General features: G+C 52.1%; 1 protein-coding gene across 1 annotated transcript; it reads left to right on the forward strand.

Annotated features, from left to right (window-relative positions):
- Positions 1 to 3267: 3267 nt before the first annotated feature.
- Positions 3268 to 16004, forward strand: DUSP5 (dual specificity phosphatase 5). The gene is made up of 4 exons (XM_055299884.1): positions 3268 to 3852; positions 8195 to 8343; positions 11572 to 11791; positions 14509 to 16004. Exons 1-4 carry the CDS (start codon positions 3474 to 3476, stop codon positions 14907 to 14909), a joined length of 1149 nt encoding a protein of 382 aa, XP_055155859.1. The 5' UTR covers positions 3268 to 3473; the 3' UTR covers positions 14910 to 16004.
- Positions 16005 to 17017: the final 1013 nt, after the last annotated feature.

The following is a 17017-nucleotide window of genomic DNA, read 5'->3' on the forward strand; positions in this document are numbered from 1 at the left end:
TGTAGTACTGTAGGAAGGGCAGAGGCAGTAAAATGCTGGGCAAGTTTGGGAAACAGGCAGCAACTAGAGCCTGGGTTGTGGGGGGGAGGAGGGGCAGAAAGGAAGGAGAGAAACAAGGTTAGAAGTGGGTTATGGCCAACTGGCCAGAACGAGAAGGACCTTGGTGTTCCACTAAGGAATCTGGATTTTATCAGACAGTGCGTAGGTGTCATTGAGGGTTTTAGAGCAAAGCAGGTGGGCTCTATGCTCAGATCTATGGCTAAAAAGATCACATTGTAGAGGATGGGAGAGCAAGGAGAGAGCTTGGAGATTGGGAAACAGGACACGACTATACAGCCCAGCATGGGAGATAATGGGGCCCTTTAACTACAGCCAGGGGTGGGACCAGCTACATAATTTATGGGGGCTGGTACAAAAAAGAAAATGCAAGGTTTCTCGTCCAAAAATTGTTAAGAATTTCAAAAGAGGGACAGCAGAGCATTAAAGTAAGCAGGGGCCCTGTGTAGCTGCGCAGGTCAGACACCCACGAAGCAAGTCCTTCCCCAGGACTGGAAAGGGCAAGTCAGAAGAGAAATCTGGAAGGCAGAGTCCTGGAATCTGGTGATCATGCTGGACGTGGAGAGGCTGACAGATGACTTTTCTGCACTGGTTGCCAGGTCACCCCGCTGCTTACTGGGCACCCCCTTGGGTGGTCCTTGATCACCTCTAACTTAACATGCCTGAATTTCAGCCCCTTCTCCTCCTGCTGCTACTCACCCAGATCTGTTCCTGTAGGTTCCCTAATCTAAAGGTGTCACCATTCACCCAATTACCCCAGTTGAAAACCTTGGCGTCACCCTCTGTCTCCCCATCCCGACCCTTCCGGCAATTTACTTCCTAAATGTTTCTCCCATCTGTGTGGCCTCTCCAATCGCTGCTATCACTGCCAAGTTCCGGCAGGCCCTTATCAGCTCAGGCCTGGATTACCCACAAAAGCCTCCTATCTGGCTCCCTGACTCCAGTCTGGACCCCTACCCCCACTCTCAAATAAAACATCCGTCCTCCACAGTGCTGCCTCACAGAGGTTCCCAAATAAATGTACCCCCCCCCCACCAGGACACCTCATCCAGGGCTGCCCCTGCCAGAGGGTAAGATCCAAATGCCTTAAATGACACACAAGGCCCTCTGTCACCTGACCCTGCTTAATTTTCTAATAAATGCCAGAGTGTCTTAGTCTCTCACAAACCTCCAGCACACATCAAGCCAGCATTTTGTTTTTTCTTTACCTCTAGCAGTTTCCTCTGCCTGGAATGCCTTCCTTCCTCCTCCTCCCCTTTCAGTGGCCTGGCTAACTTCAATTCATTCCTTGAAGTTTCCCTCAGCTCTCCTCTCCTGCTCTGGGAGGCCCTCTCAGGTCCCCCCACTCCCCACACCCTGGATGCTATTCCATACTGACTGCAGGACCTTAAAGAGGCCTGTGGCTGTGCCAAGCCTCCTCTCTGGGCTGGGAGCAACCAGTCTTGCTCACTCTGGTGTCCAGCACCCAACATGGAGCTGGGCCATGTGGGTGCTCCATACATGTGTGGCTCTGGGCTGAAACATCTGGTGGTGGATGTTGCTGGTGACACTGGAGGTGGGTGCAAACTGCAGGGAAGGCTGGCAGGAATAACCCCAAAGAGAGAGAACCCCCCCCAGACATCACATCTTCCTTAGGGCTCCAGGGGCAGGGCCAGGACAGTGCTCAGATTGAATGCAGCTGTGACCCAATAACAACTATCTAGCGTCCGGTTTGATTGCATTTGATTTCAGAATTTGATCTCTGCTTCCTTCTAGAAACCTCATTCTCCTGTGTCTGTAGTAAACAAGCACCTTTCTCGTGGAGGCAGGCTGTTTTGTACTGAGCAGCTCCCTCCCTGCTCCAGCTAATAAAACGAAAATGGTGGGTCACCAAGCTGGAGAGTAGAGGCAGGTTCCCTCACACCTGTTCCTGCAGCCAGCGGAGCCCTGGCACGAAGCTGGCCCTCAACGAATGCCTGCTGAATGGGTGAACGTGCCCAGTTCACCAAGATTGGAAGGGATGGGAAGCCTGAAGCTGCTGGGGACTGCTGGGGAGCAGACAGCCTGGGATTAGGCTTGATCCACAGATAATCCCCCAAATCCAGAAGCCACCTGGACAGTTGCCTGGACTGAGCTCCGTCAACGGATGCACGTTGACGCTGCAGCCGATTCCGTGATAGATTTTCCAGGGGCCAGAAGACGGCTCCTCAAAAATAAAAAATAAAAAAAAAAAAAACAATTATTCTCATTATTGTTAAGTGTTACAGAGAAAAAAGGACTGCCCATCCTTTGAGGGCAGAATCCATTTGTGGAGATAAACTACTGGCTCTTCTCTGCATTTTGACTTTGAGTTTGCCTTTATTTCATTCTTTTTTAAGATTTTATTTATTCATGAGAGACACAGAGAGAGAGAGACAGAGAGGCAGAGACAGGAGGGAGAAGCAGGCTCCACGCAGCGAGCCCGACGCGGGACTCGAACCCGGGACCCCAGGATCAGGCCCCCGGCCGAAGGCAGGCGCTGAACCCAGGCGCTGAACCGCTGAGCCACCCGGGGATGCCCGAGGTCACCTTTATTACAGAAAACGTCAAGCACACAGAAACGTGGAGAAAACAGTATAAGGAACCCCGCCGCAGGTGGCCGTGCCTGCACGCCAACGGTCACCAACACAAACCCAATCTGGAGTCTTCCAGAACTCATCGCTAGAGGCGAGGCGCGTAGCCCGTCGTTCCCGCGTCAGGCCTCGGGGAAGCCCAGGCTCCCGCACCGGCTGCCCCGGGGGCACGGGCGGGGGCACGGGCGGGGCACGGGCGGGGGCACGGGCGGGGGGCGGGGGGCTGCCCTCGGCCCCCAGCAGCCTCGGCGCCGACGTCTAGGAGCCTCCGAGGCGGATCGCGCGGCGCCAGGCCCTGCCTCCCCCGCCGCCCCCTCTTCCCGCACAGCGTGGGTCACCTCGGCCTCACGGCGCTCCTGACACCCGCCGGCGGCCCCCGGTGATGCGCGAGTGAGTGTGCCCGCGCCGGCCGCAGAGCCGAGGGAGGCGCCCGCCACTTCCTCTCTCGCCGGCTGACTAAGGCCGCGCGCCCGCCCCACGCCTCCGGCTCGCTCCCCGGGGCGGGGCCAGACGCCAGGGGGCGGGGCGAGGCCCATCCGGCCTTATATGGGCAGCCACGTCACGGGGCGCACACTCATTCACATAAAACGCGGCGCTGCCGGCGGAATCCCCGGCTTCTGGGGCGGCGAGTGGCCGGGCCGGCTGCCGAGCGTGCGGGGCGGGAAGGAGGAGCTGCGCGGCCGCTCCGGCTCCGGCTCCGGCTCCGGCTCCGGCTCCGGCTCCGGCGCCGGGCTCGGGCGGTCGGGGGCGCGGCCGCAGCCTCGCGGGCCGCCGTCCCGTGCCTCGCCGCGGGCCCCTGCCGGGGGCACCTACGGGGCGCGCGGCATGAAGGTCACGTCGCTCGACGGGCGCCAGCTGCGCAAGATGCTCCGCAAGGAGGCGGCGGCGCGCTGCGTGGTGCTCGACTGCCGGCCCTACCTGGCCTTCGCCGCCTCGAGCGTGCGCGGCTCGCTCAACGTCAACCTCAACTCGGTGGTGCTGCGGCGGGCCCGCGGCGGCGCGGTGCCGGCGCGCTACGTGCTGCCCGACGAGGCGGCGCGCGCGCGGCTGCTGCAGGAGGGCGGCGGCGGCGTGGCGGCCGTGGTCGTGCTGGACCAGGGCAGCCGCCACTGGCAGAAGCTGCGCGAGGAGAGCGCCGCGCGCGTCGTGCTCACCTCGCTGCTCGCCTGCCTGCCCGCCGGCCCGCGGGTCTACTTCCTCAAAGGTGAGCGCGTCGGGGCGCCCGGCCCCCGCCCCCGCCCTCCCCGCCCTCCCCGCCCTGCCGGCCCGCCGGGGGGGGGGGGGCTCCGGTGCGCTCCTCGTGCGGGGCGCCCCCCCACGCCCGCCGCCCCCCGCCCCGGGCGTCGCCGCCTCCCGAAGTCTGCACCCAGGGCTGACGTGCGCCCGGGAGGCCGCTGCCCGTGCCACCTCGCAGCCTCGCCCTCCCACCCGCGTTCCTCGAAAGCTCCGGGCAGCCGGTCGGCCCGGGCCGCGGGGGGCGGGGGGAGTCCCGCGGCGGGGGCCGTCGGCTCGTGCCGCGCGCGCCCAGCTTCGCCGGCGTAGCCGCCCTCGCGGGCCCCGGGGCTCCGAGCCTTGCTCCGGGACGGATCTGGCGGCATCAGCGGGTCGCGCCCCCAACCCCCCCCCCCCCCCCCGAGCGTGGCGCCGCGGCGTCCCCCTCCCTCCCGCCTGGACAGTTAACGTGTGCTAGGCAGTCTTCGCCGACCCCTCTTGCCTTTTTGACCCTGGCCAGCCCCTCCCCTTCCTTTCCACTGCATTTTACTGCTTTTTATTGTTTTCCTCCGGCCTCCCCGTCTCCCCTCCCAGGTCTTTCTCTAGCTCCATTTGGAACCGACAGCCTTCCCACTCTTCCTACCCCTTCCCTTAACTGCCCCCCGCCCCCTGGCCCCCAGGTCATCCCCGGGGCTGGCTCCCTGACGGCTGCCAGGGGTGGGGGGCGGCCGGCGGGTGAGCCAGGATTTGGGAGAGGCGTAGCGGGCTGGTGGCCAAAGGGACCCCGTCGCCTTTGGTCTGAGTCTGCCCAGAAGGTGCCCCACCAGTCCGCCCATTACACCTGCTGGAGAGAGGACTTTGACTTCTGAGCCTTGTAGTGAGCAGGTGACTTAGTTTCAGACTACAGAGCTTTGATTTCTGGATCCCTTCCTATGACTTCTCGCGCCTTGTCTTGAGCCCTTTGTAATCTCCCATGTGTAGAAGACCTAGTCCACAGTGCAGAGATGAGAGTTCAGCCGAGCTGTGCCCCGAGGCCCTGCCAACCCTGTTGCCGACTCCTTGAGCTACAGCAGGGATGTGGTTCAGAACTCGGATGCAGTGAGCTGAGGATTAGGGCCCTGTTTTAAAACCATGCAGTTTGGGGAATTTCACACACTCTAGGCCAGGAGATCACCCGTGCAGCCCCCACCTCCATTAGCACCTCTTACAGACTGTCCCCTGTTTATTCCTGTTAGGGAGATGACAAGCAGAAGATGGTCATCTTCTCTGCTTGCAGGGGATGGAGAGATGCCCTCCCAGCTCTGCAGAAGTTTTCGCACTTAGCCTGGGATTTCTTTCTCTTCCTGATGTGGTTTTGTGTCCTGTTCTTAGTAATGGGTACAGGAAAAGCTACTGCCTCCCCTGTAGCATGAAAGAAATGTTCCAGGAAACCCCTCCGGGTCCTGCCTCTGCTCCCTACCCCTCTGGGGGGTTGGGGGGGGGCATGCTGACTGTTTAGCAGAAGTTACTGCCACAGGAAAGAAGGAGTTCTATAGACTCACATCTTGGGAAAATTCATGTCTAAAAAATTTTTTTTGAGAGTAACATATACAAGTAAAATTATAAAAGCACAAAGGCTGTACAATGAAAAAAGTGTCTTCTGCACACCATTGAGCCCGGTTGCACTCTCCAGAGACAGCCACCAACTTTTTTTTGTTCATCTTTAGACAAGCTAATTTTCCATGAGTATCTTTAAAAAAGAGGATGGTTTTGTATATTTCCAGTTCCTGCTTCTTTCACTTACCTAGATCTTGGGAGACTTGTCCATATCCAAGCATACATGTCCATTTTACCTTTTAAACCAGTCCTCTACTGGTAGCCAGTAGGTTTCTTTCAACCTCACTATTCGAGGCAGTGTGGTAGAGCATATTTTTGTCCAAATGCTTGGTGTGTGTACTATCTTTCAGTAAAATTCTGAGAATTGCCAGGTTGATCGTTGTGTGCCTTTTAAATTTCAGTAGAAATTGCGGGATACCTACTGTTACAACAGTACAAAACTTAAGTTGTTGCCCAAGAAAAAATTTATTTACTTATCTACATCATGTCCAGATATGAATTCAGGTTTTAGTCTAGTGGCATTTCAGGTCTTGGGGGCAATGCCTTTCATCCTTTCTTTTAGCCTCCGCACACCCCCGCACCCCCCGTCCCCAAATAACACTAAAATGAGATGACTGAATGACATTGTCACTGTGTATTTATATACAGTGTCCATACACCTTCTCTGTTCCCCTGGTCATGCAGCAGTGATCAAAAGCGGAATCACTCTGAAGAGGGTTGAAGCAGCCAAAAGAATTGCCACAGCTCTGGCAACTCAAGAGTGAGGCACCAAGGAAGAATGATCTGTCTGTTCATGCTTCTGAGGGGACTGGGTAAAAGAGACCACCACCTAATCTGAAGGACTCCTGACCCCAGCTTGAAGAGACAGGATCCTGTTTATCTGTCCCTCAATGACACTGAGACTCTTGGCCTGCCTGCCTTATTTTGTCAACAGGCAGGCGGAACCCAGCCCACACCGCACCTCCTGTCTGTCCTGACAGCCATCTCTTAAGTGTGCTATTTAAAGACGAGATGTGGTGGCCTGAAGGCTTCTCTTTCCCAAGCCTCATTCTTGGGAAAGTTGGGGAGGGCCTGGGCCACTCTTACTCCCGATTCCCATCCCGTATCACCCTGTCTCCTGGAACCCAAAACATTGGAGGCCCAAGCACAGGAAGTGATTTACTAACGAGGGTCACCTCTTTCAACAAAGCTGTGGGTCACTAATTCGAACATTCTCTCTGCCTCCTAGGAGGGAAAGGGCCGCCCAGGAGGGAAAGGGCCGAGGGGCTACAGTGAGGGGAGGGGGAAGCTAAGCCACAAACACCACTGCCTCCCACCTCAGTCATTCTCTGACATGTGGGCTCCTGTCATGACTGGGAGGACCAGAAGCTGATCTGGGGAGGCCCATTGGGCTTTTTGTTGAAGTGACCACAGAGGAGATTGGAGTGTACTCATGGGGGCGGGGGCAGTTCCAGCAAGCTGGGAGGAAGCAGTAATGGCAAGATGACTCATTCTAGGAATTGGCTGCAGCTTCTGGGAGGGAGCTGGAGACCGCCATGCTATCCATTAACCATTTGTCTACTGCAGGGGTTTAAAACCACCGAGCGCTCCACTGTGGGGCGATCACAACACCCAGAGACAGAAGAAAGAGGGGACTTTGTGGAAAATACACAGTCTCAGGATGCATATTTAATCAATGATTTGACCCTAAGTGAATTATTCGGGTCAGAAAAATATAGAAGGGTTTTTTGGGGGCTCTCAGAAGCCCCTTAGGTCCTTTTGGATTGGGAGTGAGGGTTTCCCCAAGTGACGGCTGGCCTATTCACCTGGTAGCACTTGGCATGTTTTTCATTTGGTTCTTTCCTACTGAGTGCTGGGCCTGAGATTGCTTTAATATACCCAAGTTTCTGTGCCTTGGTCACAGTAGCTTTTACCTGAAGTTTCCCATCTGGAGAAGTTTAAATGTAATCTAAAGGATTTTTACAGAGTCCTACCTGCTGGTAGTTGTTATCTGAGGACATGCTGTGGGGAAGATCAGAAGGGAAAGTTAATAAGGTAGAAAGGGAGGGTAGGTAGTCTTGAGGGGGAGAGAGTTTTTACTTATTGGGACTGAGAATTGAGTTCTAAGGGCCTCGTGCCTCTAGTTTGGTTTGGAGGGTAATTAGATTGATTACTCAAAATTGGACCTATAAAGAGGATTATCAGCAGTGTTCTTTAGCACCTTGGGAGTGAGAAAGGGCAGGGCTGTTTAATTGCTCTTAGTTTAAACCTCATATTAGCCCCCATTCCCTTATGAATAGAGGGGGTTCCATCCATAATCCAGTTCAGAGCTAATGGGCCAGGGATAAAACTGACCAATTTAGGCATCTCTTGCAAATGAATGAAATTCTGCATAATCACACCTGCATTTTAGACAAACGAGTGAAAATGGCTTTTGTTTTCTGGAGGGATTTGGTTAATACTTGCCAGATGTCAGATTTCCTTTCAGCTGCTTCTGATAGACACAAAAAGTTAATGATTGCCTCTCTGAACTATAACTTCTTAGAAGAGCGAGTGTGTGTGTGTGTGACCCATTTCTGTTTTAAAGCTATTCATTGGTTGGGCTCAATTTTTATTTTATAAGACCAGAATCTATGTTAGCTTAATATTCTTGACTTCCACACTGAGGGTATTGATTAATTCTGGACATTTTCTGAAAGCCTGAGAAATCAATGCTTAACATCTATCTTCCTTTTTTTTTTTTTTTTAACCCCTTGCAGGGGGATATGAGACTTTCTACTCTGAATATCCTGAGTGTTGTGTGGATGTACAACCCATTTCACAAGAGAAGGTTGACACTGAGAAAGCCCTCATGAGCCAGTGTGGGAAACCAGTGCTCAGCATCAGCTACAGGCCAGCCTACGACCAGGTAAGTGGTGTGGAAGTGCTGTCTTGGCTGCTGACTCTGTTCCTCCCTCGGCCCCCTGGCTCTTCCTCTCCCCACTCGCTCGGTGGCACTGGTTCGTTCTTTTGTGGATCAGAGTGTTGGCAGAGCCCTCTAGCTTCAGAGAGCTATGGCTTGCCAACTTGAGTTTCCATCCAAGAGTAAATGGGCTTCTTTCCAGCAAACAAGCTGACAAGAGCAAACCGAGCCACAGGATGCTTGACAGCTTCTGGAGAAAAGGGGAAGTGAAAGATACATTATGATTAGCTGGCCTCGGAAGTGCAGAGAGGCTTCAAAATACTAGTTTAGGTTTCCCTGAAGATGTTTCAGAGCTGACTTTCAGGCTTCCTGTGTTAATCTTTGTAATTGTTCGTGCTCTGCAATTTCTGCACAACAACCTAGGACCTGTCAAGATGTGTCTTATTGTTATTTTTAACCGAAACAGGGCTGGGGGAATGGATGGCTATTTGGATGGCTAAGCAGGCCCCAAGGGTTTCTGGTGCTTACAATTCCATAAATTCTGAAGCCCAGAGAAGATCAAGAGACACCGTAGAGAATTTCAAGCTCCTACAAATATGTGGGGTTTTTTCCTTCAAAGTATTCTACTTTCCAGCAACTCTTTAAAGGCTGAAAATGTGGAAGACTCAATCAGGGGTTCCCTCCAGTGCTGGAGGATGAGGGAAAGGCGGGCAAGGATCTAAATCTAGCAGAAACCAGAGCGCGAAGCCCACCTTCCTATTTTACAGAGGGGGAGGAAAAAATGTATCTCACAGCGGAGATGATCTCTTTGCAAAGAATCCTGTAGCTGGGCTCCTGGTAACAGTAGGCCCAGAACTCCTCCCTTCTCTTAACTCTGATTCTTTTCAGGACCTTGTTCTGTTTTCCACAGAAGCAGAATTCCTTTTGGAAAGGGGCCAATCTGGGCACCTGACTTGGCAGGAGGATCTTTTCAGGTTTTCTCCCCAAAATAATTGCATATCACAATCCTAAAGAAGGAAGATGCCTGGATGCTGTCTAAAATGACTGCCTGTCATGAGCAGAGCTCTGCCCCTGGGAATAAACTTCCCAGTAAAGCCAAGTGGCTTTCCTTGAATGGGATCCTTGGTTAGGAAGTCTGTTAGCTTGGCAAGGTGCCAGGGTTATTATTTTGTTTGTTTTCCTTTATTAAAAAATACAGTGTATTTTTTTATTTTTTTTAATTTTTGAACCCTTAACATTCAAGTTATGGGCATGTGGCTTCACTGGATTTCTATTTTTTGTTTGTTTGGGTGGTTTACCCTCGCTTCGCAGAAAGTGAAAGAGAAACAAGAATTGTCAGGATGTTGTAAAGGCACAGCAGACGTTTGGCCAAGAGAGGACTGGGGAGGCCCTGATGTGTCTCTAGGGTTCATCTGGGGAACCCCCGAGTGCTATTTCTTAGAAGCGCGTCTGCATTGAGAGAAGCCAGGCAAGCTTGCGTTAACCTTTGGGGTTTCTGAAGGCCGTTGGTTTCTTCCTCTGGAGTCTAAACAGAGGGATCGGAAAAAGAAAGCTATATGGTTTTGGGGGGTTGTTGTTTTAGGCTTTAGAAGTAATTGGATAAGATCCCAGGCCTGGTGTGTCAGTGTTTTCCAGGCAGTAAAGAGAGGGAGACATCCATGTAGGTACATCTGAAGTGTTAAGTCCAGGTGGGGCACCTGGAGGGGCTCAGCCGGTTAAGCATCAGACTCTTGATCTCAGCCCCCAGGTCTTAATCTCAAGGTCATGGGTTTGAGCCCCTCACTGGGTGCAGAGTCTACTTAAAAAAATATATGCATATACTGTTTGTTACTCTATCTTTTGTAAACTAGAGTTACAGAGGAGTTTGTAAACTCCTCTATAACTTCCCCCAAGTGGCCAAACCGGCCTTTGCTTAAACACTTTTTCTCAGGAAAGAAAAAGCACACACGGCATGCCAGGTAATTTGAAAATTGCGTTTTGCTGGCAGGAGAAGAAGGGGGTACCTTCTTCTACCTACCCCTTGTCCTATGCCCCTTTCCCTGTTACGGGTCTGGCAGTTTCCATTCTGCTTTTATTCCAGGACAGGAAATGGAAATACAGGAAGCGGGTGGATGAGGGGAGAAAGGCTCCCAAAGACACAGCCACTGTCCCCCCAACCCCAGTGTTTCTAAATCTCTAGACTCTCCCATTGTTGCAGTTAACTTGGGTTTTTCTTGCCACCCTGGAGGTGCTAAGACTGCCAGAGTCTGACCGGCAAGCTGTTGTTCTTTTTAACTTTGCCTCAGGGTAGATGGTCTCTGCTTCTAATTGGGATCCTCCTTCACTGGAAACCTGGTGTGTGGGTGGCCTTCCAAAAGGGTGGTGATGTCAGCATCTCTCACAAATGCTCAGCCCCACGTGAGGAAGATCAGGGGTAGGAGAAACCCCTCTCCCCTTGGCTTAATAGCTTTTCTTTAAGGGTTCTAGGTAAAACAGTGGTCATTTCCACTTCCAAGAAGCATCCTTTCTTGGGGGCACATTTTATTTATTTATTTTTAAGATTTTATTTATTCATGAGACACACAGACATAGAGGGAGAAGCAGGCTCCCCATGGGGAGCCTGATGTGGGACTCAATCACAGGACTCCAGGATCATGACCTGAACCAAAGGCAGATGCTCAACCACTGAGCCACCCAAGCACCCCTTTGGGGCACATTTTAACATCTCTGAAACCCACGTGTATCTTAGGACCAATCATCCGTACTCTAGGCTTGATGAAATAACACTGTAGGAACATCGGGGCTATAAAGTGGAGGTACTCGTCTTGTTGACATCTGTTTCATCTAGAAAGAAACCGAGGCTGCCCCACAGTTAGAAGGCTTGCCCTGGTGCTGTCGGAGCAGCTAGAACTTGAATGTAAGCTTCTCAGTTCTTCCCGTCACGCACATCTTCTCATCCTTATCAGCACAGGAAGGCTGTTAGCATGTCCTCTCGCCTCAATATGTATAAGAAAATGAAAATCTTTGCTGTGTGGGCTTTGCCATCACTGAGTCACAAGGCAGCAATGTCAGGTAGAAAGTCGGCCAGGATGGAGGCTCCACCCACACTCCTGGTTCAACTACCCTGGCTCTGAACTCTCTACCTGGAAACCAGAAAGGGAACCTCCCACCTTACCGACAAGTAGGTCAGGGTTGTTTTGTTTCCTCTCCTAAAGGAGTGAGTTAATCCAATGTTTCCTTCGCCCTTCTTTCCAGGGCGGCCCCGTCGAAATCCTTCCATTCCTCTACCTTGGAAGTGCCTACCATGCATCCAAGTGCGAGTTCCTCGCCAACCTGCACATCACGGCCCTGCTGAATGTCTCACGGCGGATTTCCGAGTCCTGCACGACCCACCTACACTACAAATGGATCCCTGTGGAAGACAGCCACACAGCCGACATTAGCTCCCACTTTCAAGAAGCAATTGACTTCATTGGTAGGTTCAGTCATTCGCCCTCAGTCATTTGGGGGTGTCCCAAAGGGGCACCTGTTCTTGGTTTTGAGGTACTGATGGAGGCTCCCTTTGCCAAGAAGAAAAGTGTCTTGTATCTGCAACCACCAGGCGTTGGGGCCAGGAAGAGATGCAGCCACCAAAGAGGCAGAGGGGAGGATTCAAGTTGCTATTAATAGGAGCTTTAATTTGCAAGATAAATGAATTAATATAATTTTATGGCAACACTCACTGCTGCTTGTTCTTGTTATTTTCCCTAGCTGGGCGGGAAGCAGAGTGTGTCCGTGCGTAATGCTCCACGCCAGGGAAGCAAGGGAGGGAAAGAACCATCCTAACTGTGCTTCTACGTAGGTTGGGGTATTTTTAAAAAGCAAACAGAAGGATTGAGAGAGCACCAGTTACACACTGAGCCCTGAGGGCCCTGGCAGCTTTTCACAGTTTTTGGCAGACTGCTTTAGGGGGCAATTTGTTTTGCATTTTCAGCTAATTTTGGATTAAGGATAGCATTTGATCAAGCTCCATGCTCTGTGCACAGAGAAGTTGGCATCTCTTATACCTTGTGTTAGGCAGTTATCATTCGCTCCCCTGTGCAGGCCTGGAAACCTCTGGTCTCTGCCTGGAAAGGGCTTTGGGTTTCTATCTCTTCAGCCTAGCCTGGATTGTTCCCTTATTTGACAGCTTCCCCCACACCCCCAATTCCTCCCACCTCGGTGGCTAGGCTGACTTTTTTCCATTTCTGATTTGCAAGCACCACTCCCCAACCTTGTGGCCTGTCCTCCCCTTTCCATTTAACATGCGTGGAGGTTGAAGCTGAGACGTGATTTTCCTTACCTTGACTTGAGGGCTTTTAGAGGGGGAAACGCAGAAATGCAGGTGTTGGACACAGCAATAACTATTTAGGGCAGGTAGCAATTAAGGAGAGCCCTTCAGCCACATGGTGAGCCCTGTGCTCATCACACGTGGTTTCTCCTCTACAGGAAACCCATTGGGAAAGTCACCAGAGGCAGAGGGCTAAGCCTGTCCTGGTGCTCTGAGCTTCTGGGCTGAGAGGTTTCCTTTGGATCTCTGAGAGGCAGCCCAAATGATAGGTTCAGAATGGGAAACCCTTGACGTTGTCTCCCTGACCCTGGGAATGCCTTGCCCTTCTCTGCCTGTTATTTAATTACCTAGATAGCTACTGCGTGAGGTCATGAAACCCGCCCCCATCCATTTCTCAGAAGCCTCCCTCCCCATCCTGTGTCTTATGTACACAACCACACAAACCCACAGCCTTTTGAAAGCACAGGATGCTTTTCCCCAGACTCCTTGCCCTGCTGGTGAAAGGGGGAACTGAGCCCATACCATGCACTGGCACCTTCCCAGGGCCCGCCTGGGAAGGCCACGTGGAAGACCGGTCCTGAGGGGTAGAACAGAAGCAACTCTAGGCCCTTTGCTTTCTTGAACATGTCACTGGGCAATGAAAAGCTAGTCTACAAGGAGCAAAGGGAAATCGGGAGTCCTGACCCTACAATCCTAAGGGTTGAGGGTCGAACAAATTTACAGGAAGTTTTTTTGAGTCAGACTAAATTGGGGGTACCTCTAATGAGCTCCACTGAGTATGGCCTTTGGGACTTGGGTTCTGTTGGGGAAGCTCCAGGGTTCCTCCCTAACTTGATCCAAGTTGATCTTTTCGAACTTGTGAACTTGGGGAGGGAGGGAGGTAAGGGAGCTGACTTGATTTGCCCTTCAGAATCTTACATGTTTTTGTGTACTGTGGCCTTTCACAGTGCCAGGTACATCAGACTTCCTGTGTTGTGATGTTGTAATAGTTTCCTCACTAGCAAGACAGGGAATTGGAAAGACTGTTTTTTTGTGGTTTTTAATTGATGTGTACATATATGTGTAACCTTTTGCCCCTCCTTTTTAACTGTTGTAATTCTTCCGGGGTGGGGGGAGGAGTGGAACAGAAAAGGAGGCCACCCCCTTGACATATTGAGCTAAAGAATGCTAACTCGTGGTGGTAGATTTACAGCAGTGTCTCCCATTGTTGTGCAAGATGGAGTTTGCGAAAGCCATCTCTATCCCCTGGTCTAGTAAGCGTCACTTAGCCAGGGCTGTAATTAGTGGCTGTGCACTATTCACTGGACGTTCGGTGGTGGGAACTCTGGGAGCTGAGCCAAACATCTCGCCCTGGCACAGCCAGATAGGGTGCCCAGGGAGGCTGGTAGGCCTCTAGCAGGAGGGGCGGGGCTAGGTCCTTCCCATGAGAATCAGATCCCAAGAGGCAGGAATTGCTTTTCTTAGCCAGTCTTTAAACCTGCGACCCTCTCAGGAAAATATACATACCCAGTAGATTTGCATGCAATGTCAAGGATTTTCTAGTGGCCTCTTGAAACCCATTTCAGGAACCCAAGTTAGGATGGCATCTCCAGGAAGGGATTATTACTCCAGTCTAGCACCTTCAGGGGCAGAATCTCTGCAAGTATCCTGGAGAACAGGGAAGCACCTCTAAAGATTAGAGAGGTCCCACACGGGGATAGACTCTCCTGGGACCCCAAAAGCTCTGTCCCTGCCAATGAGCATTAGACTATGTGGGAACCTCCGCCTTTGGGCAGATGTGATGTTTTGATAACTAGGTCACTTTTGTGTTTAATTCTTGTATCTTTGGCATTGCCTTTGGGTTTCAGTCCCAACACCTCCTCACTGTCTTTTCTTCCTTCTAGATTGTGTCAGGGAAAAGGGAGGCAAGGTCCTGGTCCACTGCGAGGCTGGGATCTCCCGCTCGCCCACCATCTGTATGGCTTACCTCATGAAGGCCAAGCAGTTCCGCCTGAAGGATGCCTTCGATTACATCAAGCAGCGGAGGAGTGTGGTCTCGCCCAACTTTGGCTTCATGGGCCAGCTCCTGCAGTATGAGTCTGAGATCCTACCTTCCACGCCTCAGGCTCCTTCCTGCCAAGGGGAGGCAGCCGGCTCTTCGTTCCTCGCCCATTTGCAGACACTGAGCCCTGACATGCAGGGTTCCTACTGCACGTTCCCTACCTCGGTGCTGGCACCCATGCCCACCCACTCGACAGTCTCAGAGTTCGGCAGGAGCCCCATGGCCACGGCCACATCCTGCTAAAACCAGGATGGGGGAACCAGCCGAGCCCCAAGAACAACTGTGATTCTGCTTTTTTTTAAACTCGTGGACATTTCATACCTGTGCAATACTGAACACCTCACTGGCCCGCCGCCCCAGTGGGACAGTGAGTGGTCACCAGGCTTGCAAACGAACTTCACATGTACAGCGGGGATAGGTTTTGGGGACCGAAGGAAGGCCAAGCCATTATGAGAGCACAGCACGTGCCGACTACTGTACTTCCAGACCCCCTGCCCTCTCAGGACCGCCCAGGCCCTGCACCTCCAAGCTCGCCTTTTCATTTCAAGCGCAAGGCAATAAATACCCACAGCAACGTGGGAGAGAGCAGTTGCTAGACCAAGAGAAAAGGCAGTTACGAAGCCAAGTTCTGAAGGAAGCACAATTTCCACCTTACTTTTTTAACTTTGGCAGTCTCTGCATCTGTCTCTTGCTTCAGGGCATAAGCTGATCACCACCCAGTCAGGAAAGTAACCCCTCCAGGGTGTGGAGGGACAAGATCGAGATGCTTATATGAACCCTCACATGGTTTTGAGACTCCCTATTGGGTCCCGTGTGAAGGCAGGTGGTTGAAGTAGCAAGACATTGACCTGTCTGGGTGTCCTTTCCACTGGGGGTTCTTCCCTAACTTTGGACTTCGCATGATTCTTATTCATACTTGAACTTTTCTCGTCACCCCCTCCTCAAAGCATCTCTTGTGTCATTCGAAAAGAGCTCTTCAGACCTTAGACCAAAAATCACCCCTTTGAGGGGGTGGCTGTGGGTGCCAAGAGTAAAAGGGACCCGCTGCGTCCGGGTCACTGGCATTGAACTGGTCGTTTCCCCAGCTTGCTGTCCTTAATGTGTGCTCGTCTTGTCTCTTGTGACACATGTTTTCTTCCCTACCCCTGGGGGTTGTCTTCAGGCTGTGGACTTCTAGGGTTTGCAGATTTTGTAATGTGGTACTTCTTTTTTTGTCTGTAGTTTCTCTCTCCAGGGGAAAAGGCAATAATTTCCTAAAATCCATATGAATGTGAAGAACAGCAGTATGTTACTGGGTGTTGTTTTTTTATAGTGCAAAATAAAAAGATTAAAAGAAAACACTTCTTCATGCTGGTAAGTTGGGGTAATAAGGTAGGAGTACATTTAGGTGAGGACCCAGCCTCTTTCACTGGATCTAAACACTCTTTCCAGGTGAGCACTAGGGTGATGGTGGACATGCTACTGTAGGCGTGAGTCTGCGTGTCTGCTTGAGAGCTGGTGATCTTAGGGATACAGAATATTGCTTTCCAACTGAGAAGGCTTCCCTAAGCTCCCTTGCAGGAGGAGTCCTTAGGCGCCGGCCACATGACAGGTGGTCAGAGCATCCACACACTCACAGCTCTTCACCCCCACAAACCCGGGCAAGGTGGTCTCCTTGAACCTCAGATGCCTCATCAGTGAAATGAGCTAGAGGATCCCGAAGGTCCCTTAAAGCTCAAGGCTTTGATTGTAGCAAACCCGAGTGCCAAGCTTGTGGTCAGCCTCCTTCTAGTGCCTGGCACATGGCAGAAACACTCAGAAAATTTTGGAAAAATGCCCGAGGGACAGAGAAGTGAACTAGGTGACTAGGTCACCATACAGGCCTGTCTCTCCCACTTCTTTTTTACCCTTGGAACTAATTCTGCCAGGGAATTCCCTCAGTGAGTGAGTGGGTTTAAGTCCAAGGCTGGATCGACTTGCCTACTCAGTTTTCCTCTGTTGGAGGAAGGTAGCAATACTGACTTCTTTCCACACCTGCTGAGGCCTCTCTCCCAGCCTAACTCTTGGGGCCTGTTTTCCTAATCAGGACCTGATGTGGGAATTCTAAATATACCCCTCAATTCTGGGGGGCCCAAAGAGCTGGCCAGCTCCCCTCTCAGGCACCATGTCCACAAATAGCAAGATGGCAGCCTAGCCCAGGGGAGCCCAGCTCTTTCTAAACATGTCACCTCCAAGGCCTGGCTTGAGGCCTTGCTCTCTGCAAGCCTTTCGTTTTCACCACTCTCCCTCCACAGACGCCTTGGAAAGAATTCCACTCGCACTAGAGAGGCTGCATTTCCTTCACCTTGTGCGCCTCGTCTGCATAATCCAAG

Source organism: Nyctereutes procyonoides, unplaced genomic scaffold, assembly GCF_905146905.1.
Source record: "Nyctereutes procyonoides isolate TBG_1078 unplaced genomic scaffold, NYPRO_anot_genome, whole genome shotgun sequence".
NCBI lineage: Eukaryota > Metazoa > Chordata > Mammalia > Carnivora > Canidae > Nyctereutes > Nyctereutes procyonoides.

Bases quoted from the DNA above. Each gene is read 5' to 3' on its own strand.
- DUSP5 (XM_055299884.1), top strand. From the start codon at position 3,474: ATGAAGGTCACGTCGCTCGACGGGCGCCAGCTGCGCAAGATGCTCCGC. The intron at 3,853-8,194 runs GTGAGCGCGTCG...AACCCCTTGCAG, and splicing joins GCGGGTCTACTTCCTCAAAG to GGGGATATGAGACTTTCTAC. The intron at 11,792-14,508 runs GTAGGTTCAGTC...TCTTCCTTCTAG, and splicing joins AGAAGCAATTGACTTCATTG to ATTGTGTCAGGGAAAAGGGA.